Source organism: Anser cygnoides, chromosome 1 (assembly GCF_040182565.1).
Source record: "Anser cygnoides isolate HZ-2024a breed goose chromosome 1, Taihu_goose_T2T_genome, whole genome shotgun sequence".
Lineage (NCBI taxonomy): Eukaryota > Metazoa > Chordata > Aves > Anseriformes > Anatidae > Anser > Anser cygnoides.
Window position 1 is genome coordinate 117069439 of NC_089873.1, and position 21294 is coordinate 117090732.

General features: G+C 45.0%; 1 protein-coding gene across 2 annotated transcripts; it reads left to right on the forward strand.

The window, feature by feature from the left end:
• The first annotated feature begins 2013 nt into the window (after positions 1–2013).
• FAM3B (FAM3 metabolism regulating signaling molecule B) lies at positions 2014–20230 on the forward strand. 2 transcript variants are annotated; one of them, XM_048071563.2, is made up of 8 exons: positions 2014–2276; positions 9323–9466; positions 10251–10374; positions 11780–11838; positions 13985–14035; positions 17973–18060; positions 18798–18930; positions 19587–20230. In XM_048071563.2, exons 1-8 carry the CDS (start codon positions 2258–2260, stop codon positions 19674–19676), a joined length of 708 nt encoding a protein of 235 aa, XP_047927520.1. In that variant the 5' UTR covers positions 2014–2257; the 3' UTR covers positions 19677–20230. The 2 variants fall into 2 exon arrangements, with proteins under 2 accessions (XP_047927520.1, XP_047927521.1); XM_048071564.2 differs by having other exon boundaries at positions 2210–2367.
• Positions 20231–21294: the final 1064 nt, after the last annotated feature.

The following is a 21294-nucleotide window of genomic DNA, read 5'->3' on the forward strand; positions in this document are numbered from 1 at the left end:
TATCAAGTAGAGATAGAGTGCTGACGGCATGAAACTAGGATCCTACTTAGTGTCTTTACTAACTATGGTGCTTGTGCAAATTAATTAATGCAACAAGCCTTGGGCCCCTTTACCAAGGTCAGTCTCTTATTAAGAGTGTGAGCCTATCTTAAGAAACTGGTAGAAACTGGTCCTGTGGATGGACAAGATCCAAGAAGCAACTGAGTCTGCGCAGAGACAAGAGGTCAACTGGCGGTGACAAGGAAGAGTCATCAATCTTCATCCCCACGACCCCCGAAGACCACCACCAGAATACACTGCGCAAGTGCAGATGGGAGGAGTTTATAGAAATGATTCCTTGGAACTAATTTTAATATGAAGGGGGGACAGGTTATGAATATGTATAGGTGTATTGTGAAACTTCATGCATATGTAACTCTTTGCTGCATATAACCATGGCAAGTTGCCGCGTCAGGTGCGCACGACTTTGGTGGGACTACCCCCTGTGCTGCCCAGAGCTGAATAAACATACCTACTTTACAATCTTACTGATTGTGGAGTCTGTTTTCCGCAAGTCACCTCCCCTGTCCCAGCTCCATGCCATTCACTTGGCTCCTGTCACTGTCCCCAGAGAGCAAAGTTCAGCACCTGCCCCTCCGCTCCCCTCAAGAGGAAGGTGCAGGCTGCCATGAGGCCTCCCCTCATTCTCCTCTTCTCCAGGATGAACAAACCAAGGGACTTCAGCTGCTCCTCATACATCTGTGGTGGTTTTACCCTGCTACAGCTGAATTTCACCAAAACGGCTTTCTCACTCCCCTTCCTCAAAGGAAAAAGGGGAGAAAATATGATGGAAAGGGCTCAAGAGTTGAGATAAAGATAGGGAAATCACTCAACCATTATCATCACAGGCAAAAGAGACTCAGCATAGGGAGATCAGTATAATTTCATGCCTATCACTAGCAGACTAGAGCAGTGAGAAATTAAAAGCACACTAAAAACACCTTCCATCCATCCACCGTCTTTTACATCCTCCCCCCAAGCAGTGCAGGGGATCCGGGAATGGTGGCTGGGGTCAGTCCCTGATGCTTCATCTCCACCACTCCCTCATGGTCACTCTGCCCCTGCTCCACGCGGGGTCCCTCCCACGGGATGCCGTCCTTCCCAAACTGAGCCTGCGGGGTCTGCCCACAGGCAGCAGCTCTTCCAGCACTGCTCCCACACGGCTCCGTACCACGGGGTCCATCCATCCCCAGGAGCAAACTGCTCCAGCACGGGTCCCCCACGGGCGGGTGGCAGCTCCCCCCAGACCCCCTGCTCCTGCGTGGGCTCCTCTCCACGGGCTGCAGCTCCGGCCCGGGGCCTGCTCCTGCGGGGGCTCCCCATGGGCCCTGGCTCGGCTCTGGCCAGTAGCAGGTCCCTTTTGGAGCTGGTTCTTCTCTGACATGGGGCAGCTGCTGGGCACTGCTCACAGAGGCCACCCCTGCAGCCCCCCTGCTACCAAGCCCTTGCTACATAAACCCAATGCACCATCTTGCCCTCTAGACCCTTCACCAAAATTAACTGTTTTACTTTGAGATTTGGGGCATAACAGCTTCTCAGATAGACTGCTGGATGGCATGAGCCTTGCTTCGGACCCTGCAGGTAAGTTGTTTTCATTCTGCAGAAAATAACTTTTAGCACTCTCTCTCATGCAGCTGTATGAGCATGTTAGGGGCATTAGCTTTTCTGGATAAGAGCCATGGTTGTACTCTACAAGCTCAAAACGCAGTTTGCTTCACCGATGAATCCTCCTTCCCCTACTCGCATGTGCCCTCAACAGCGGCCTTAGCCATTACCAGTGTCTGGCCTTTCATCGCCCCTGCCAAGGAGGTAAGGGGAGACCTCCATGTCTCCCAGTCCTCCCCGACACCAGCTAACGGAGCAGTCGAGCAGGGCTTCGCGGCTCCCCGGCCGCACACCGCCCCGTGGCCTCGCAGCTCCCTCGGAAAATGGAGGCTGCAGCTCCTTCCCTGCCCGGCAGCGCTTCGGGGCTGAGGCAGCCCTAAGCTCAAGGCAGCGGCGCAGTCCGAGCAAGCCTCCTGCTTTCTTTCCGGGGAGAAGAAATCGCCCAGGGCTGCGGGGTACGGGGCGGTGCGGACAGGTGGCCGCTCCCCTTCCCGAGCCGCCGCCCTGCTGGCTGCCCGGCCAGTGCCCGGCCCCAGAGGAAGAGAAGGCGAAGGAGGAGGAGCTGCTGCGCGGGACGGCGGCGGGCAGGGGACAGGCAACCCCGTCCCGAATAATGTGGCAGAGCCGGCAAAGTGAGTAGCGGCCCGGCGGCGGCTCGCCCTGCCGGGGGAGGAGCGGGCGCGGGGGCCGCCGGCGCCTTGTCCCGCCTTGCGCCCTCCCCAGGTGGGTCCTGAGGCAGCCCCAGCCCCCTGCGGCCGCGGGCAGGGGCGGGATGGTCGCCCTCGGCTGGGCCGGTGGCTCTGAGGACGGCGAGGGTCTGGGTGGCCACTTGGTCCCGGCCCTGGTTGGGGGCCGGTGCCTGACCTCGCAGCTGGGAGACCTCGGGGTGCCCCTGCGCCGAGGAAGGGGGGATAGGTTTCTCCTCCATTTCTCTTTCCTTCCTCCTCAAAGTTTGTGGGGTTTTGGGTGTGGAGGGTGAGTAAATGGCCCTGCGTAACCCACCGCCCACATGGTGCGCCCCTCGTTTTCCCTCAGCACCCAGCTTCCCCCGGGTTTCAGTCACCTGAATTGCAAGCCCCTGGCCAGCACTACAGCAAATCCACACCAAGACTCGTAGGTCAGAATAATTGAGGCGATTTTTTCCCCCTTTTAAAATTCTGGCTTGTAGAGGCAGGTATGTATTAGTGAGGTGTGGCAGAGTGAACATTTGAAGTCAGCTAAACAGAAAGAAATATATTGCACTTAAATTGCTGCCAAGGTACAAGCAAGCAACTGATGGAGAAAGGAAAGTGGGAGCTGCCGGAAAGTGGGATGACTAATCTTTCCCCGTGCTTTCCCACGTGCCCTTCCTCACCGCCATCTGGATTGCCCATGCCTTTTCATCCACTGGGTACCCTCTGCCCTTTCATCTATCAGACACTATGTACGTGCGCGTGTATATCCCCGAGTGGCTGATCCTTCTCCTTGAACGGATGGCAGGAAGAAAACCTGTGTCACCTGTTACTGCTGACAACATGCCTCTCTGTGACATGTGATTCCCATACTGGTCTTTCTTTCTGAGTGTAATACTGGTGAGGATCCACAACCTCAGAAATGAGCACTAGCGCAGTCTTGCTTTTGTGAATGTAGACCTAACTTTGCACTTTGTAACTTCTAAGTGCTGTGTATAGCAAGTCTTACAATTTCTTAAATACATTGTTTGACCTTGTCATTTAGCTGCTATAGTGTAGGTTTTTATGCATGTCTCTGTGGGTACTCAGTAAAGAAAATGTATGTGCAGGATACACAACCTCGGTGAATGTAAGTGTTCCAGGTGGACCCAATAGATTCCTTCAGTGCAGTCCCTTACTGGCTTCTGAATCCAAGAAAACAAAACCAGAAGTTCATTGGCAATATTTTACAGCAGTTTTGTGAACTGAATACAAACTGTGCTGGAGAGTTGATAAATGTATCAACCATCCTGCTATCTGTTGTGGATGCAAGACAGCGGGACGTAAGCAATCCAGGGGGCTTCTGGAGTGTGTTGACAACTTCCTTCTCCAAGTGACAGAGGAGCCAACAAGGCAAGGTGTTACGCTGGACCTCATTCTCACCAAGAAGGAGGGGCTTGTGGAGAATGTTAATTTCAAGGGCAGCCTTGGCTGCAGTGACCATGAAATGGTGGAGTGCAAGATCCTTAAGGCATTGAGGAGGGCATGCAACAAGCTTACTGCGCTGGATTTCAGGAGTGCGGACTTTGGCCTCTTTGGGGATCTGCTTGGTAGAGTACCACTGGATAAAGTTCTGGAGGGAAACAGCTTAATATTGGAGGATTACCTCTTCCAAACTGAGGAGCGATGCATCCCAACAAAGAGGAAGTCAGGCAGAAATACCAGGAGGCCCACATGAATGAACAAGGAGCTCCTGGCCAAGCTCAAACACAAAAAGGAAGCCTACAGACGATGGAAGCAAGGACAAGTAATATGGGAGGAATACAGAGAAGTTGTCCAAGCAGGCAGGGATCAAGTGAGGAAAGCTAAAGCCCTGATAGAATTAAGTCTGACGGGGGACAAGAGGGGCAGCGAGAAATGCTTCTGTAAGTGAGGCAGGGATAAAAGGAAGACTAGGGAAAATGTCAGCCCTCTCCTGAAAGAAACGGGAGACCTGGTACCCGAGATACAGAGAAGGCTGAGGTACTCAACGATTTTTTTGCAAGTACTCTAGAAGCCGCACAGGCCAAGTCACAGAAGGCAGAGGCAAGGACAGGGAGAATGAAGAACTACCCACTGAAGAAGATTGGGTTCAAGACCATCTAAGGGACCTGAAGCTGCATAGGTCCATAGGACCTGATGAGATGCATCCATGGGTCCTGAGGGAACTGGCAGATGAAGTTGCTAAGACAGTCTATCATATTCAAGAAGTTGTGGCAGTCCGGTGGAGTTCCCGCTGACCGGAAGAAGGGAAACATAACCCCCATTTTCAAAAAGGGTGAAAAGGAAGACCCAGGGAACTACAGACCAGTCAGTCTCACCTCTGTGCCCAGCAAGATCATGGAGCTAATCCTCCTGGAAACTATGCTAAGACACATGGAAAATAAAGAGATGACTGGCAACAGCCAGCATGTCATTACTAAGGGCAAATCATGCCTGAGAAACTGGGTGGCCATCTATGATGGGGTTACAGCATTGATGGATAGAGGAAGGCCAACTGACATCATCTACCTGTACTTGTGCAAAGCATTTGATACTGTCCCCCATGATATCCTTGTCTCTAAATTGGAGAGACATAGATTTGATGGATGGACCACTTGGTGGGTAAGGAATTGGCTGGATGGTCACACTCAAACAGAGCTGCAGTCAATGACTCAATGTCCAGGTGGAGACCAGTGACAAGTAGTGTTCTTCAGGGGTCACTGTTGAGACCAGCACTGTTTAACATCTTTGTCTGTGACATGGACAGTGAAATTCAGAGCAGCAAGTTTGACGATGCCACTAAGCTGTGCGGTGCAGTCGACATGCTGGAGGGAAGGGATGCCATCCAGAGGGACCTGAGCAGGCTCAAGAGGTGGGCTTGTGCAAACCTCATGGAGTTCAACAAGGCCAAGTGCAAGGTCCTACATCTGGGCTGGGTCAGTCCCAAGCACAAATACAAGCTGGGTGTGAGAGCAGGAGAACGACCTGGGAGTGTTGTTGAATGAAAAACTGAACTTGAACCGGCAATGTGTGCTTGCAGCCCAGAAAGACAACCATATCCTGGGCTGCATCAAAAGAAGCGTGGCCAGCAGACCAAGGGAGGTGATTGTACCCCTCTGCTCTGGGTCTCCCTCTGAGACCCCACCTGGAGTGCTGCATTCAACATGAGAAGGATGTGGACCTGTTGGAGCAAGTCCAGAGGAGGGGGCTGGAGCGTCTCTCCTGTGAACACAGGCTGGGAGAGTTGGGGTTGTTCAGCCTGGAGATGAGAAGGCTCCAGGGAGACATTATAGCAACCTGCCAGTATGTACAGGGGATCTACAGGAAAGCTGGGGAGGGACTTTTTACAAGAGCATGTAATGATAGGACAAGGAACAATGGCTTTAAACTAAAAGAGGGTAGGTTTAGATTAGATGTAAGGAAGAAGTTTTTCACTGTGAGGGTGGTGAGGTGCTGGAACAGGTTGCCCAGAGAAGCTGTGGATGCCCCATCCCTGGATGTGTTCGAGGCCAGGCTGGATGGGACTTTGGGCAACCTGGTCTGGTGGGAGGTGTCCCTGCCCACTGGAGGGGGGTGGAACTGGATGGTCTTTAAGGTCCCTTCCACTCCAAACCATTCCTTAAGGTAACTCCTGATCCAACCATTCTGTGATTCTATGATCTACATTCTATTCTTCCCCTTTGAGATTCAAGGACAGAAGTACCACAGTTTTACCTCAGTTGTTAATGATGACTGTGTCAGAGAGAAATTGTTACTTCTAGTATAAAGAACATGGAGTTTTTGTGACTCTTCCTAGTAATGTTCAGTGTTAACTTTACCAATTAGTATTTTTTGTAGAGTTTTGTTTTTCATGTGTGTTTTTTTTTTTTTTTTTTTAGGTACAATACAGGAATAATGTCATATAAAATACAGTATAAGGAATAGCTAAAGAGTTCAAATCCTTGCAGAACAATAGATTTCTTTATGGGGATTATAAACTGAACTTGAGGCAGTAATTTCTACTCATACGAAAAGAAGTCAAACTTCCTTCTGACATGAATAAACAGAAGCAGAGCCTCCAGAACGTGTGTATTGGACCAGGTATCTCTTCTGCAGTAAAGTATGCAGACCAATTAGGCAGTCAACGGGAAGTTGGTAAGACCTGCAGAACAAGACTTAAGGAGAACAAGTGAACAACTTGGCTTTATTCTAGAGAGGGCAAAAACAGGGAAGGGGCAGAAATCATAAAATTTATAGAGGGCTGTTCCAGGAAGGAAAGGAATGTCCTCTTAAGTGTGAGCTATTATAAGGAAGATTATGGCTAGGCAATATATACTAGTAGGTTGGCAAAGTGAACATCCTGGATATTCTTGGACTGTGGTTTTATTAAACTAGAGGTTTGGGACTGCAAAACTCAGAATTTTCAACTTTCAGTTTAATGGACCATTATGTTCCAGGACATGTAAAGATCAGGAAGTATCTCACAACCTCAAAACCTTAGTGTTTCTCAATCCCGGTGACCTGATGATGCAGTTGTTCTTGTCAGCCTTCTGATGTGATGGGTTGGCTCCCGGCTCCTCTGTTGCTGACTTTACTCTCCTTGCCCTAATGGAGGAGAAAGGGCAGGTGGGCAAGCCTGGGTTACAGAAGCAGTGAAAACAAGAGCCTGTTCTGCAAAATGCTGCCATCCGGTAGGACCTGGACAGGCTGGAGAAATGGGCTGACAGGAAACTCATGAAGTTCAACAAGGGAAAGTGCAGAGTCCTACACCTGGGGAGGAACAACCCCAGGCAAGACATGCTGGGTGACACCCAGCTGGAAAGCAGCTCTGCAGAGAAGGACCTAGGAGTCCTGATGGACACCAGGTCGGACATGAGTTAGCATGTGCCCTTGGTGCTAAAAGGGATAATGGTATTCTTGGTTGCATTAGGCAGATTCACGTCAGCAGGTGAGTGGGAGGTGATCCTTCCCTCTACTCAGCATTGGTGAGGCCACACCTGGAGTGCTGGGTCCAGTTCTGGGGCCCCAGTACAAGAGAGCTATGGGCAGACTGGAGAGAGTTCAACGAGGGGCCACCGAGATGATGAAGGCACTGGAGCACCTCTCCTGTGAGGAGAGGCTGAGAGAGCTGGGGCTGTTCAGCCTGGAGAAGGGAAGGCTCAGGGGGATCTCATCAATGTCCATAAATACCTGAAGGGAGGGAGCAAAGAGGACGGAGCCAGGCCCTTTTCAGTGGTGCCCAGCACCAGGACCAGAGGCAGTGGGCACAAAGTGGAGCCCAGGAGGCTCTCTCTGAGCACCAGGCAGCCCTTCCGTGCTGTGCGGGTGAGGAGGCCTGGCACAGGCTGCCCAGGGAGCTGTGGGGGGCTCCTCCTTGGGGATCTCCAAAAGCCGCCTGGGGACGGCTCTGGGCAGCCTGCGCTGGGTGGCCCTGCTTGGGCAGGGCTTGGAGCAGGTGGCCTCCAGGGGTCCTTCCCACCTCAGCCATCCTGTGATGCTGCATGTCTATAAAATGATCCCTGACTCTGAGGCAGTGTTACATCAGCACCCTATGCCCACATTCCCCGACAAAGTGCCGCACAGAAACTCACCAACATGGCGTTTGTTCAAGGGGTGCGTTTGTTCAGCCTTTGCTCAGGCAGAAGCTCCTGAAGGAACCAACTCTCGAAGAGTATGGGTGGTTGCTGCCCGGGTGATCAGGCAGCACAAGCCTCCTCCCCACAGCCTCTTGAGCTGCAGGCTCCACAAAGTGTGGTTTTGCTGTGGAGGAAATGTGCAGGAGCAGCTCCCGCTGCCTATTGTTCAGTGTCTTCTCCGTGTCCAGTGTGCTCAGCCCTGCGGCACTGGTGCCCAGCGACTTGGCCAGGCAGGTTCCCCGGTTCTCCACCTGTCCCCCGGTGTGAGCACACCAAGGCCCATCAGCAGTGTCTCTCACTTGGTCTCCATTGAGCTGGAGCTGCAAAGGGGAAATTCTGGGCCCCTGTGAATTACCATCTGGGCAGTGCCAGTCAGTGTGAGGGGAAAGCAGGGTGAAAATTAATGATTGCGCTGGCTACAACACTGTAGTCATCACTGGCTGAAGCTCTGTTCGTCCGGAGGAGAAAGTTGCCTGTCTTGGCAGTGGACTGCTGCACAGGGCTTTCCCTCTCCTTTTCTCTCCTGCATCCTTCCCTCTTTTTCACTCTGGGAGCAGGCTGGCTGGGAGCCCAGGGACAAGACCAGCTCCTCAGATACCCTCTTGTTGCCTAAAAGGAAGCGGCTGAGGCATTTCTTTGCAGGCTGCAGCAAGGTGCCGCAGGAGATCATCCATCTGCAGCAGGAAATCCCTCCTGCGCCAGGCTTGACAGGGCTCTGTGGTCATCAGGAGGTGCCTCACAATTGTCTTCAAGGCATGGGGGGAAGAAGCCTTCACCTGTCAGTATACAGGCTTGGGTCTGCAGATTTTTGAGGTGGAAGCTGTGGTGCCTGGCTGTGAGCCTGAGAACTTAATCTCTGCAAGAGCACTGCTCTCCAGCCCCACAGTGCTGCTGGTGAAGAAGGCTTCCTGAGCCTGCTTGATGCTCAGGAAGCTGTCTGAGTCATCTAGATCCAGATCCCATGTGTCATCAGTCATCGCTGTCTTCTACCGCGGGGGGTGAAGGGAACTCCCTGCTTGGTCAGTGTAGGTGTTTAAACCCTTCTTGTAGTGTCTGCCTATTGCACAAAACCGGCAGTAAATGCATACTACCTGTATAGTTGTGTGTGGTATCTGGTACTTACTTTTCAGAGTCAAATTCTGCTAGGACTGAGTTGAACTTCATGTTTCTTTGCAGCATTATGGTCGTGGATTGAGGGGATTGGGGGGGCATTCTCGTTGACAATCGAGTTTTAGAAATGAAATGGGTTGTCAGAGATGGGAATGCAACAAACTCTCTATTGCTGCATCTCCAAAGGCCATTTTTGCAGCAATGCCGGAGGAAACACGTTATTTTGTGTGTTGCTGTGAGTACATCTCTATGTCTTTGCGGTTTTCTCTTTTTTCTTGGCAGATATTGTGAAATTATCAGGGCTTCTGTTGGCATCACTGTTGGCTTGGTACATGGGATACTTATTCGCTGGTCTTTTATCCGAAGACTCAATGTCAACACCTATCACTTATCTTCAAGACATTGGAAAGAAACCAGTGTTGAAGGGTATATAGTTGTATTTCCTTTTTTTTTTTCTTTTACCTAACATTCAGTGTTAAATGACAAATGGCTTTTTAGCTAGTATGCTATTGTAAGAATGAGATGGCTGTGTAAAGTTAATTAATTTGTGCAAGTCTGAACTTCCTTAGACACAATCTTTGATGAAACGTAACGTCAGCCTATATTTACCAGTATGCAAATACAAATAATTGGCTAGTAATATAACAATGCTTTATTTGTTTGTTTGCATGTAAGCACAAATCATGTGCAAAGCTGCAGCTGCAGCTTTGGTTCTATCACATGTATTTTAGAGTTACGGTAACTAACCAGACTGTGACGTAGTTCTCATTTTTCTTCCTCTGATCTGACTGCGTGGTTTAATTTGTACATTTTTCTCGTTGTGTGACTATGTTCTTGTATGAAAAAGATTTTAAGTTAGAATTATAACTATTTACTTGAAGCTATCTGTAGGAATGCTTCATCCTTCTAGCCCTCGTTTACCGTTAAATGAAACAACAGAATAATTAGTATGGTCTGATTTGAATCAAGAGTATATGGGACCTTTTTTATCAAAATAAGCTTGCTTTTGGTCCCAACAGCTGTTTGAAAGCCAACAACAACCTAAAGCCAGGCAAATCTGTGATGATGTTGCCAGGATACTGGAAAACTGGCAGGATTGGCCTCCATACATATAGTTTGAGATTAGTATGTTGACATTAAGTGGTTCTTTCCACGTAGAAATTTTTTATGTAGCATTCAAGAAAACATTTTCTTATGTTTGTCATTGTAGCTCCAGTTCCCAAAAGGCAAAAATGTGATCACTGGTCTCCCTGCTTACCTGGGAACTACGCCTATCGGGTTCGTAGTGGCGGTGGCAGAGAAAATCTGGCTAAAATCTGTTTTGAGGATGAGCTGTAAGTACCAGCCTGACTTTAAATATAAGCAAGTGCTTTGTAGTATGAAGAAAGGTGTTCCATTTTGGTACGCTATCAGCAAGTAGGCTCCTACCAAGGGAAAGAAAAGGTTTCTTTGGTAAAAATATATGCAAAAAAAAAGGCCACTGTTGTATCTTCCCTTTTCAGTGCTAGTAAGTATGCAGTAGACTCTAAGGAGCATATGAGTTCTCCCCTTCTGTTCCAATTTTGAATTATTGTTTCTTCATCTGTTTGAGGTTTCACTTTTTATGGTATTTTACGTGCAGCATGCCTCATGGGGTCCATCTTAAATACAACATCTCTGCTTCCTTCATTCAAATGGTCTTTGCGGTGATGATTCAAACCAAGACAATCCATCTCCATGGAACTCTGGCCTAAAACAAAAGCTCAAAAAATGGTGATATGAGGACTAAAGATAATTTGGAGATAGTTAGCTTGAATATATACTTCTAAACTATTTTTTTTTAAGTTGTCTTAAATTTTTCTCTACTTCTTGTGCGTTCTACTTTTTTGAATAGAACATTGTTGTCACATGGGTGACAGCAGCAATACTGTTTTCACTGAAGGGTGTGTTTTCCACTCGTGGACCCTGTAATTTCTATGTAGTATACTTCCCCTTGCCCTGTCTCCTAGGTGTTCGTATGGCTTTCTTTTATTAGCTCTGACTGACTCATAATTTTTTATTGCTAAGTAGTAGTAATATTAGTGCTTGGGAGACATGCCCTCTGAGTCATTTTAGCATAGATAGAAATAATTCCAAATTGTTGATGTTTTACTGGTGATAAATGTCAGAATATATCTGACGCTATTTAGATCTTTTTTTCTTTCCTTTTTAAATACTTAAATCTCAGGTTATTTTCTTTGTTCCTCTATATAAGCTGCATTCAGCTGTTCATTTCAACTATGATTTTTAATTTTTGTTGTTCAGGATAGACAGCTTAAAACTTGTTGAATGGTCACCATCTTCTGAAAGTTGGTTTCATTCTTAGTTTTTTCAAACTGGACAAATAGACTTACTTTAAAACCCTGAAGTGATTTTTCTTATTGATATAGTGCACACAGACTACTACCACCAAAAACAAACAAACAAACAAAAAACAACATTTTGTTATGTTTTCTTCCTACTAAAGCAGACAAAGAAAAAATAGAAAAAGATCTTTCTTGATCTGTCTCATTTTGCAAGACTCATGCATCTTTGAAGGAAATTAACTGGTATAATATGCAAGATTTTTAAGCCATAGCTCTTCTTTACTACAAACTCTTGAATTAAATAACTGAAGAAAACAAGAACACCAAAAAGTGACTTAGCATTGGTGAATCTGACTTTGGATCAGAGCCTCTGTAAGGATGAATTCTACTGATACTATCTTTATTTCAATTCCAGGATTATAAGTGAAGAGAAGGGTAATGTTGGAAGAGGTATAAACATTGCCATTGTGAATTGTAAGTAAGAGAAAAAATGTTAGAGACATAGCTTTATAATGGAATAAATTTAAAACGTTGGGATTTTTTTAGTAGGTAGTATGGAAGAAAAGGAAAACAATTGCAAACTTGATTTGTGTTAAATATAAGAAAAATTACTGCTTGAGAAGTAGTCTTCTGGATAAACAAAAGAAACGTTCATAATCAATATAAGAAAATAACAAATGTGTATACAGAAGTGGTGTATGTGTATTTTGTCAGAAAAAAATTACTGCTTCTAAGTAACGTAGCAAAATATCTGTGACCTCCAGCAGTAACACTCAATTTCCAGGTTCAGTCCTTGGTTTAAAGCATATCTACTGCTCTGCTGATGGGGCAAACCATGACCGAGAATTGCAGTTCTGCTGCAAGGTACAAATTCCTTTTCCAGACTTGGTCAGTAGACGGAAAGAGAAATTCAAGGCTTAATTAAAATCAAACTGCCATTATATGTCTTTGCTCATAGGAGGAGCTGCTGGATAGCAGAAGCTGTAGTTTGTTCCAGATTTGGATGAACCATTTTAATTTAGATGAATGGGTATGGTGATGAAGCTGGGACTACAAAGTGTGATTTATTTTTTCCAGTTAACTACTACATGTTTTCTCGTTTCCAGTGAGGAATCTTAAAAGCTTTACTGGTTATAATAGGTAAATAGTTAACAGTGAGTTTTCAGCATAGAGCCGTATATGCCTTTGCATCCATCTTGAATGAGGAAGAGGAAGTTCTATATCAAATTTTACACATTTTAAAAGACTGAACAGCCACTTCCTTCATCACATACATAGTCGTTTTAGCTACCCCTCCGTCTCCCTCTGCAGGTAAATCTGTCCGGTGTCTCAAAGTAATTTGTAGTGAAACATATTTTCTGCATGTCCTCTAATTAGATCAGTCAAGTTAATGACTGTGTCCAATAAATGTCCTGTAGCATCCACATTCATATTTTATTTCATAATTTCTCTTTCTTTTCTGAATGAATGTGCTCTTTTGTAAGAAGGAAGACAGAGCTATTAAGCCCAAGTTACAAACACAGAAAGAGAAAAAGAGTTGTGTGGACCTCCACTGTCCGTACTATAGTCCTTCCCTTTCCCTATCCCTGTCCCTTTCCCGGGTGATCTCCACTTAGAAGAAGCCCAGTTCTAGAATTTTGTTTTACTAATGACAGATTTTACCACCTTCTTCCCTCATCAGTGTGATAAACCTGACATTTAGAGTCCTATGATTGGAAGAATTTTCCTCCATGATTTTACCATGTGTGGATCAAAGATAAGCTAGAAAGAAATCAGGAACTGCTGGATCTTATGATAAAAAATAAGTTGACTGTATAATAAATAGAAAAAAACCTCTCACATAGCGGGGGTATAGGATAACCAAAGTAAATTAGTTCAGTTAGCATGGATTTAGAAATTTGAAAAGTATTTCCAATTGTACATGTCTTCCGAAAACAAAGATAACCATTTCAACAGCAGCATAACCAACTATGAATATTGACCATAATGTTTTGGAATGACTAATTGTTTGCATGCCCAAATTTTGTTATGATAATGATGTCTATGTGTTGAGTTTCTGTCCACTGAGATTCAAATAGAATGAAAGCCTGCACATCTGAATCACGGCACCGAATAGGCCCATTCACATACACCCAGGCTTAGCCAGTTTTCTGATGTATGGCTGTGACCTAGTGTTGTATGTGTGTATATATAAAACCATGGAAGTGCACAATAAACTGAATACCTTCCTTAAAATAAAAAGTAATAAAAATGTTTTAATCATTAATGATGATTCAGATTCAGTCTGCAAGTGACTTGCTTTAGTTGAAAGGAGAATGCATTTATTTCCAGTGTGATTTTCTTTGACAATTTGCAGGTCTGTGCTGTAATAGAAATGATTTGTGAAGATTTTCTTTTCAGCTGACTGCTGCCACAGGCAGAGACTATACAAAACAAAATATTCTCCCCAGATCTTAAACTTACATTATTCTATATTCCTTCCAATTTAAAATTCAAACAAAGGAAAACTCAGAACCACAATAATACTGAAAATTGGGGATGCCTTGCTTTAGCTGAAACTGCTGCGTATGCTGACTAAATGTAATCATTTTTGCTCATATTTCCTTTTTTTTAATTACAGATAAAACAGGAAAAATGATATCAGCAAAATTTTTTGACATGTGGGAAGGAGGTAGGAAAAAGTGCAGTAGAGCTTTTGTTAATGTTTTAGTGTTAAGTAAAGACATTAAATATGTTAAGTAAAGACTGTGACTGGGGTGTTGCGATAGATGGTTACAGGCTCTTCAGGAGGGACAGGCAGGGTAGGCGAGGTGGTGGGGTGGCGATGTATGTGAAGCAGGGGCTGGACTGTGTGGAACTTCAGGTCGGAGATGGCAAAGTTGAGAGCCTCTGGGTAAGGATCAAGGGACGAACGAATAAAGGGGATGTCGTTGTGGGAGTCTATTACAGACCGCCTGGCCAGGACGATAGCGCCGATAAATTATTCTTTACAGAACTAAGAGAGGCCTCGAGATTAACTCCCCTTGTCCTTATGGGGGACTTCAACTTGCCAGACGTTAACTGGGAGTGCCACACGGCTGACACGAGCAAGTCCAGGAGGTTCATGAAGCACCTAGATGATAACTTCTTGGTGCAGGTGCTAACGGAGCCAACTAGGAAAGGTGCCCTCCTAGACCTGTTGCTAGAAAACAGAGAGGGTCTGGTGGGAGATGTGGTGATTGGTGGCCGCCTTGGTCAAAGCGACCATGAAGTGGTTGAGTTCAAAATTTACGGTGACAGAAAGAAAAGTGCCACCAAAACCTCATCCCTAGATATGGGGAAAGCGGACTTCAGGCTGCTCAGGGAACTAGTCAGCAAGGTCCCCTGGGAAACTGCTCTTGAAGGCCTCGATGTCCACCAGTGCTGGTCATTCTTTAAACGATGCCTCCTAGAAGCACAAGATCAAGCAATTCCTAAATATCGCAAGTCAGGCAGGCGGGGCAGGAGGCCGGCGTGGCTGACCAGGAACATTCTAATGGAGATTAGGCGGAAACAGAGAGTGTTTCGCTACTGGAAGGAGGGCCAGGTGTCATGGAAAGAATACAGGGATGCCGTTCGTGTTTGTAGGCAGAAAATTCGTGTGGCCAAAGCACACCTAGAGTTGAAGCTGGCTGTGTCTGTGAGAGAAAATAAAAAGGGCTTTTTCAGATATGTGAATGGAAAAAGGAGAACTAAAGAATACATAGGGCCGCTCCTTGATAGGGAAGGTCTCCTCACAGACAATGACATAGGCAAAGCAGAGACGCTTAACGCCTTCTTCGCCTCTGTCTTCAATGCCGATGATGGGCTTCGGGACCCAGGGTGCCCTGAGCTAGAGGACTGGGACGGTGGGGATGACAAACTCCCAACCGACCCTGAACGTGTGCGGGATTTGCTACTCCACCTGGATCCCTACAAGTCCATGGGTCCGGATGGGATTCATCCCCGGGTGCTGAAAGAGCTGGCGGACGTCATCGCGGAACCTCTCTCAATTATTTTTCAACGATCCTGGGAATTTGGAGAGGTCCTGGTAGACTGGAAGCTGGCAAATGTTGTGCCGATTTACAAGAAGGGTCAGAAAGAAGACCCTAGCAATTACAGGCCTGTCAGTCTCACGTCAGTGCCTGGTAAAATCATGGAGAAGATGGTTCTCGAACTTATTGAGGCTCACCGGGGGGCAAAGCAGTCATTGGTCCCAGCCAGCATGGGTTTGTGAAGGGCAGGTCCTGCCTAACTAATCTGATTTTCTTTTATGATAAGATCACCCGTATGATGGACCAAGGGAAACCAGCTGATGTGATTTTTTTGGACTTCAGCAAGGCTTTTGACACGGTTTCCCATAGGATCCTACTGGACAAAATGTCCACCATACAGCTAAATAAAAACATCATACGATGGGTGAGCAATTGGCTAACGGGCAGGGCCCAAAGGGTTACGGTAAATGGGGCTGCGTCAGGCTGGCGGGCGGTCACCAGTGGGGTCCCTCAAGGCTCCATTTTAGGGCCGGTACTTTTCAATATTTTTATAAACGATCTGGATGTAGGAATAGAACGTATTTTGAGCAAGTTTGCTGATGACACCAAACTTGGAGGAGTTGTTGACTCGAATGAGGGTGGAAAGGCCTTGCAGAGGGATCTGGATAGGTTGGAGAGCTGGGCGATCACCAACCGCATGAAGTTCAATAAGAGCAAGTGCCGGGTCCTGCACCTGGGACGGGGAAACCCTGGCTGCACGTACAGACTGGGCGATGAGACGCTAGAGAGCAGCCTAGAAGAGAGGGATCTGGGGGTCGTGGTTGACAGCAAGTTGAATATGAGCCAGCAGTGTGCCCTGGCGGCCAGGAGGGCCAACCGTGTCCTGGGGTGCATCAAGCACGGCATCGCTAGTAGGTCAAGGGAGGTGATTGTCCCGCTCTACTCTGCGCTGGTGCGGCCTCACCTCGAGTACTGTGTGCAGTTCTGGGCACCACAGTATAAAAAGGACATGAAACTGTTGGAGAGTGTACAGAGGAGGGCTACGAAGATGGTGAAAGGCCTGGAGGGGAAGACGTACGAGGAACGGCTGAGGTCACTGGGCCTGTTCAGCCTGGAGAAGAGGAGGCTGAGGGGAGACCTCATCACAGTCTACAACTTCCTCGTAAGGGGGTGTCGAGAGGCAGGAGACCTTTTCTCCATTAACACCAGTGACAGGACCCGCGGGAACGGGGTTAAGCTGAGGCAGGGGAAATTTAGGCTCGACATCAGGAGGGGGTTCTTCACAGAGAGGGTGGTTGCACACTGGAACAGGCTCCCCAGGGAAGTGGTCACTGCACCGAGCCTGTCTGAATTTAAGAAGAGATTGGACTGTGCACTTAGTCACATGGTCTGAACTTTTGGGTAGACCTGTGCGGTATCAAGAGTTGGACTTGATGATCCTTAAGGGTCCCTTCCAACTCAGGATATTCTATGATTCTATGATTCTATGATTTATCCTGCTCTTTAAATGACTGTGTCATTGCAAGGGATCAGCTAGAAGCTAACAGCTGTTGTTTTTGTTAGAATATGCTGTGGCCAGGTCTTCTGACAACAAATTTTGCCTGAAAAACTGCATTTCTCCTGTTGGTTGAGTTAGTTAATGTTTATTGTAGTTAATTGTCCTTTTTTTTTTCTCTCCGTTTTTTCAGTCTGGTAAGGATAGCACTTGTCCAGGATGTGGTATCTCAGTCTGCAATCTCAGTCACCATTTTCTGATACGTTTTGTTCTATTCTGGTTGTAAAATCATCATAGAAAATATGCTAGTCTGTCTCTTAATATCCTTCAATGTATCTAGAAAGATCTACTTTAAGAATAGCTTTTAATACATTTTCCAGACTTTGAATGATACCAATTTCCTTACATGCTAGTAAGGAGAAACAGAATGCTGTGAGGCACTGGCAGTTGATTCTTTGACCACTTAAGAATGCTTATGGCCATACATGCATGAATAGAAATCACACTGGGTCTAATCATGGGGCTACAGTTTTATATACAGTACGTAGACTGCCACGTCTCCAGTGTTCCTGTTACACAAGATGTTTATTTTCTGTAGAAAATAATGTATGCCTAGCAATTACCAAACCAATAAATAGCTTAGTGCTGCAAATAAGCAGCCCCTCTTAATGAAAACGGGCATACAATGGAGTGTGTTACTTAGCTCTACAGTTAGCACAGTAGTTAGCACATAAAAATAAAGGCACAGAATATAAGTGACTTCTGCTGGACTATTCCATGTTTTGCCTGCTTTTGTTATCTTATATGAGGTAAACATGAGAAACCATCTATACATTTGTGTATAAATGTTTTCTTTTTCAGAGGTTCAGAAGTGTCTTTACTGGGAACTGTAGATCTACCTTTGCTCTCCTAGTCTTCAGTGAGAGCTAGCAGCTTTCTCCATCTTTCAGAATTAGACAGGCCCTCTGCCTGCAGATAGAATAATTGCCTAATTAGGTCTCATTTTGAATAGACAAGTCCAAAAAGTGAAGAGAAATTGAAAGCAATAGAAAGTAGGTGGAATGTGTTGTGTGTGTATGTAAGGGAGAAATGAATAATCAGCTGTGTAATTAACTCAACAGAGCACTCAGCGGAGATGGCGACTTTCATCAAAAATGCACCACAAGGGTCCCTGCTTTTGATGGTGACTCATGACGATGGAAGCACCCGGTAAGCAAACTATTCATGACAGGCTGAGAGATAGAGCAGCACATAGTCTGACAATCACTGTCTTAAAATGGTGTAAAGGAATGATTTATTTCATCATGTAGTCAGGGTTGTTCTCTCATTGCTTCTCTTTTGGTTTTGATTTCATATGCATTCAGTGCTTGCACATGTCATGTATGTTGATGCTCCCAAAGATGGAAGGAGTGTGTTAAACTTGCTTAAAAACAACGATTATTCTCATAAAGGGCCATGCTATTACCTCTGGGTCACAACCTTCTATTAAGAAGGTATCTACAATTCTAATTAGAATGTATGCAGTTAGCATTCCTTTTTACATCTTAACCTGATTCTTCAAGTCCTTTCAAATTGTATGTTATTTTGTTCTGAAGTGATGATATCATAATTAAACAGGAACAATCTTAATCATTTGGCTGATAAACATTTGATGCCCTTGTCCATATTTAAAAAGGGATGAAATATCAAACAGTATTTGAGACACATTTACTTCCATTGTGGTGTTACAAACAGTTATTAACATCAGGAAAGCAGAGAAGAGGAGGAAAAGATGATTTTGTTCTGTAAGTTTAATGGCATGCTACTAGGACAGCGCTCAGGAAGTTTTAAACTTCTTATTATTGCTTTTGCTGACATACTAACATAAACCATGAAGCCACTGTGTTCTTTTTCAGGTTGTTTCATGTCATGTATTTTTAATACTTTTTTTCACTAAAATTTCCTAGGTTAAAAAGTGATGCCAAAACATTGATAGAAGCCCTGGGAAGTAAAGAAATACAGAATATGAAGTTCAGGTCAAGCTGGGCTTTTATAGCTGCCAAAGGCTTCAAGCTGCCAGATGATATCCAAACAGAAAAGGTCAGGTTAATTTTATTTTCACTTTGTATTTGTCTGTATATCAGGTATAACCTTCAGGTGCAGATTTCGTGGAGTATCTGTCTTAACTGTAGTCTGCTCAGTAAGCCTCAGTTGTACAAAGGAAGTTCTCTAATGTGTCATCATTCTTTGCTTTGAATCTGGGCCACGTACACTACTGACTTCTACCACTCCAGCATTAAATCATGTTGAGACTTTTTTTTTCCTGTAGACTAATTTCAGAAGTGACCAGTGATTCTAGATAGTCTCAGTTTTGGAATGTCCAATCTGAGATGCTGTATAGAATCTTGCATTTTCTTCTGAAAGGACAAATTCCAAGGGCTTCCTAAAAATCATGACTGCTTTTGCATCAAAACTGGGCTGTCTCAAATTGGCCATGCAAGAACAGCAATCCTTGCATTGAAAAACTTTTTTGAATAACTTGTCCTCAGGCTTCAGGAAGTCTAAAAGTACCATTTTTATATCAGATTTGTGTTTACATCTGTGACCTTGTCGTATTTGTTTTCTATAAGCCCATAAGTGCTTATCTGTATGACAGGGAGGCAGATAGAAATGAGGTTTAACAAACTAATTTGTAAATGATAAGCCAAGTATCAATGATGATGATTATGATGATTATTGTTATTATTTTAAAACAGATAAACCACTCTGACAATAAGAAGAACAGATACAGTGGCTGGCCAGCTGAAATTGTGATAGAAGGCTGTATCCCAAGAAACTTGATCTGAACAAATGCCTCATTAATAAAGATACTTCTATACTTTTATATGTATGACTAGTAGGCTGCATCCAGAACCCAGTAAGCATCTGAACAGCAGCTGTAAAATAAGTCATAGATACAGTTTTCACCTTTGCTTTCAACTGTGAGGTTTTTGTCTAATCTGAAAACAAATAGATATTTTGATGACAAGTGGAAATAAAATACTCTGTTTTGGTATTATAGTGCTCAGGCAGTTTTCAAATACCAGGATTGTTGAAAGTGATTGGCACATTGTCCTTAATAATTTGTTGGTTATTTGTTTTCAATACATGTTTTCTTTTGGTTCCCTTTAAAAACTAACATAAAATAGAATTTCATATAACTGGTAATATAAAATCACTAGCAATAAAACAAGTTATTTTGATGTTAATTTATTAGTAGCGTTGCTTCTCTTCAGAAGAAGTAAGGAGAGAGCTGTTATGTTTGTTGAGCTGTTTTTGGTAATGTTAATGACATAGTATAACGTTAACATGTAAAGATAAGTTACTTGAATTATTTTAGTAAACATAAGCTGCAAATTTACTTGGTTCGTTTTATTTTCCCTTCCTGTATGTTTAACTTAATTTAAAAGTTTGTACTGACTTCATGCAAGCTTAAGTGTTATTCATGCAAACTGGAATGAAACACATATATGAAAGGAAACTGTAGGATCAATTTATTCAATGTTCCTTTTTCTGAAGTAAATGAAGTATGTCTGGACTGTTCTTAACTGGTGTTTGTCCCACCTGTTGTTCAGAAGCATCCCGTAAAGCAGATGCCAAGTTGCTTCTTGTAGCATTTCACTGTTTTCAACTGTTGAAGTTGCTTTCTGTAGCATTTCACTGTTTACAGCTATTTCCTGAACATACAGAATTAACATAAATGGGCCAAGCCAATTGCACAGAGAATAACTTGACACCATTCTCTTTATGCCAGTCTCATCCTCTCATTCCTGGACCGAATCTACCAGGTGCGTTTTAATCTTTCTTTACATTCTTCTCATCATTGAAATGTTCATTTAGCAGCAACTTTCTTAACATGCTGTGCTTCAAATGGGCCACGGCAGCCTTCACAGCTCTGTACTATAGTCCTGCACTCTAGACTTTGGGCAGGAGAAGATCTGAAGTGGCGACCTGAGGAGGTGGCGACCTGAGGAGGTGGCTGCCAACAGCCAGAGATTGTCTGCTCTTGCTTTCTGTGTTGCCTGGTTAAAGCCCTCGCAGCAGTGCTCCCTATCTCTACCCTTGTCATAGCTGCCACTACTCACTGCTGTGTTCCCAGCAGCTTACTGGTAGCAGTTCCCCCTGCAGTCCCTAAGCTTAGTGATATGGTTTAGTGGAGGACTTGTTAGTGTTAGGTCAGAGGTTGGACTAGGTGATCTTGGAGGTCTCTTCCAACCTAGATGATTGTGTGTGCTTCTTTGTAAAGCTAGATTTTCTGCTGCCAGTTTAAGAACTGCTCCATAGCCCAGGGACGCAGCCAAAGAAAGCAGCTAAATTAGTTTAACACAACTTGACTTTGGCAGACTCACAATGGGGTTGTTCCTTATCACATTGCTACTGATTAGTCAGTAAAAAAATGAGTACTTAAATGGCTGTTTCAATATT

Bases quoted from the DNA above. Each gene is read 5' to 3' on its own strand.
- FAM3B (XM_048071563.2), top strand. The intron at 10,375-11,779 runs GTAAGTACCAGC...TTTCAATTCCAG, and splicing joins ATCTGTTTTGAGGATGAGCT to GATTATAAGTGAAGAGAAGG. The intron at 14,036-17,972 runs GTAGGAAAAAGT...TTAACTCAACAG, and splicing joins TTTTGACATGTGGGAAGGAG to AGCACTCAGCGGAGATGGCG.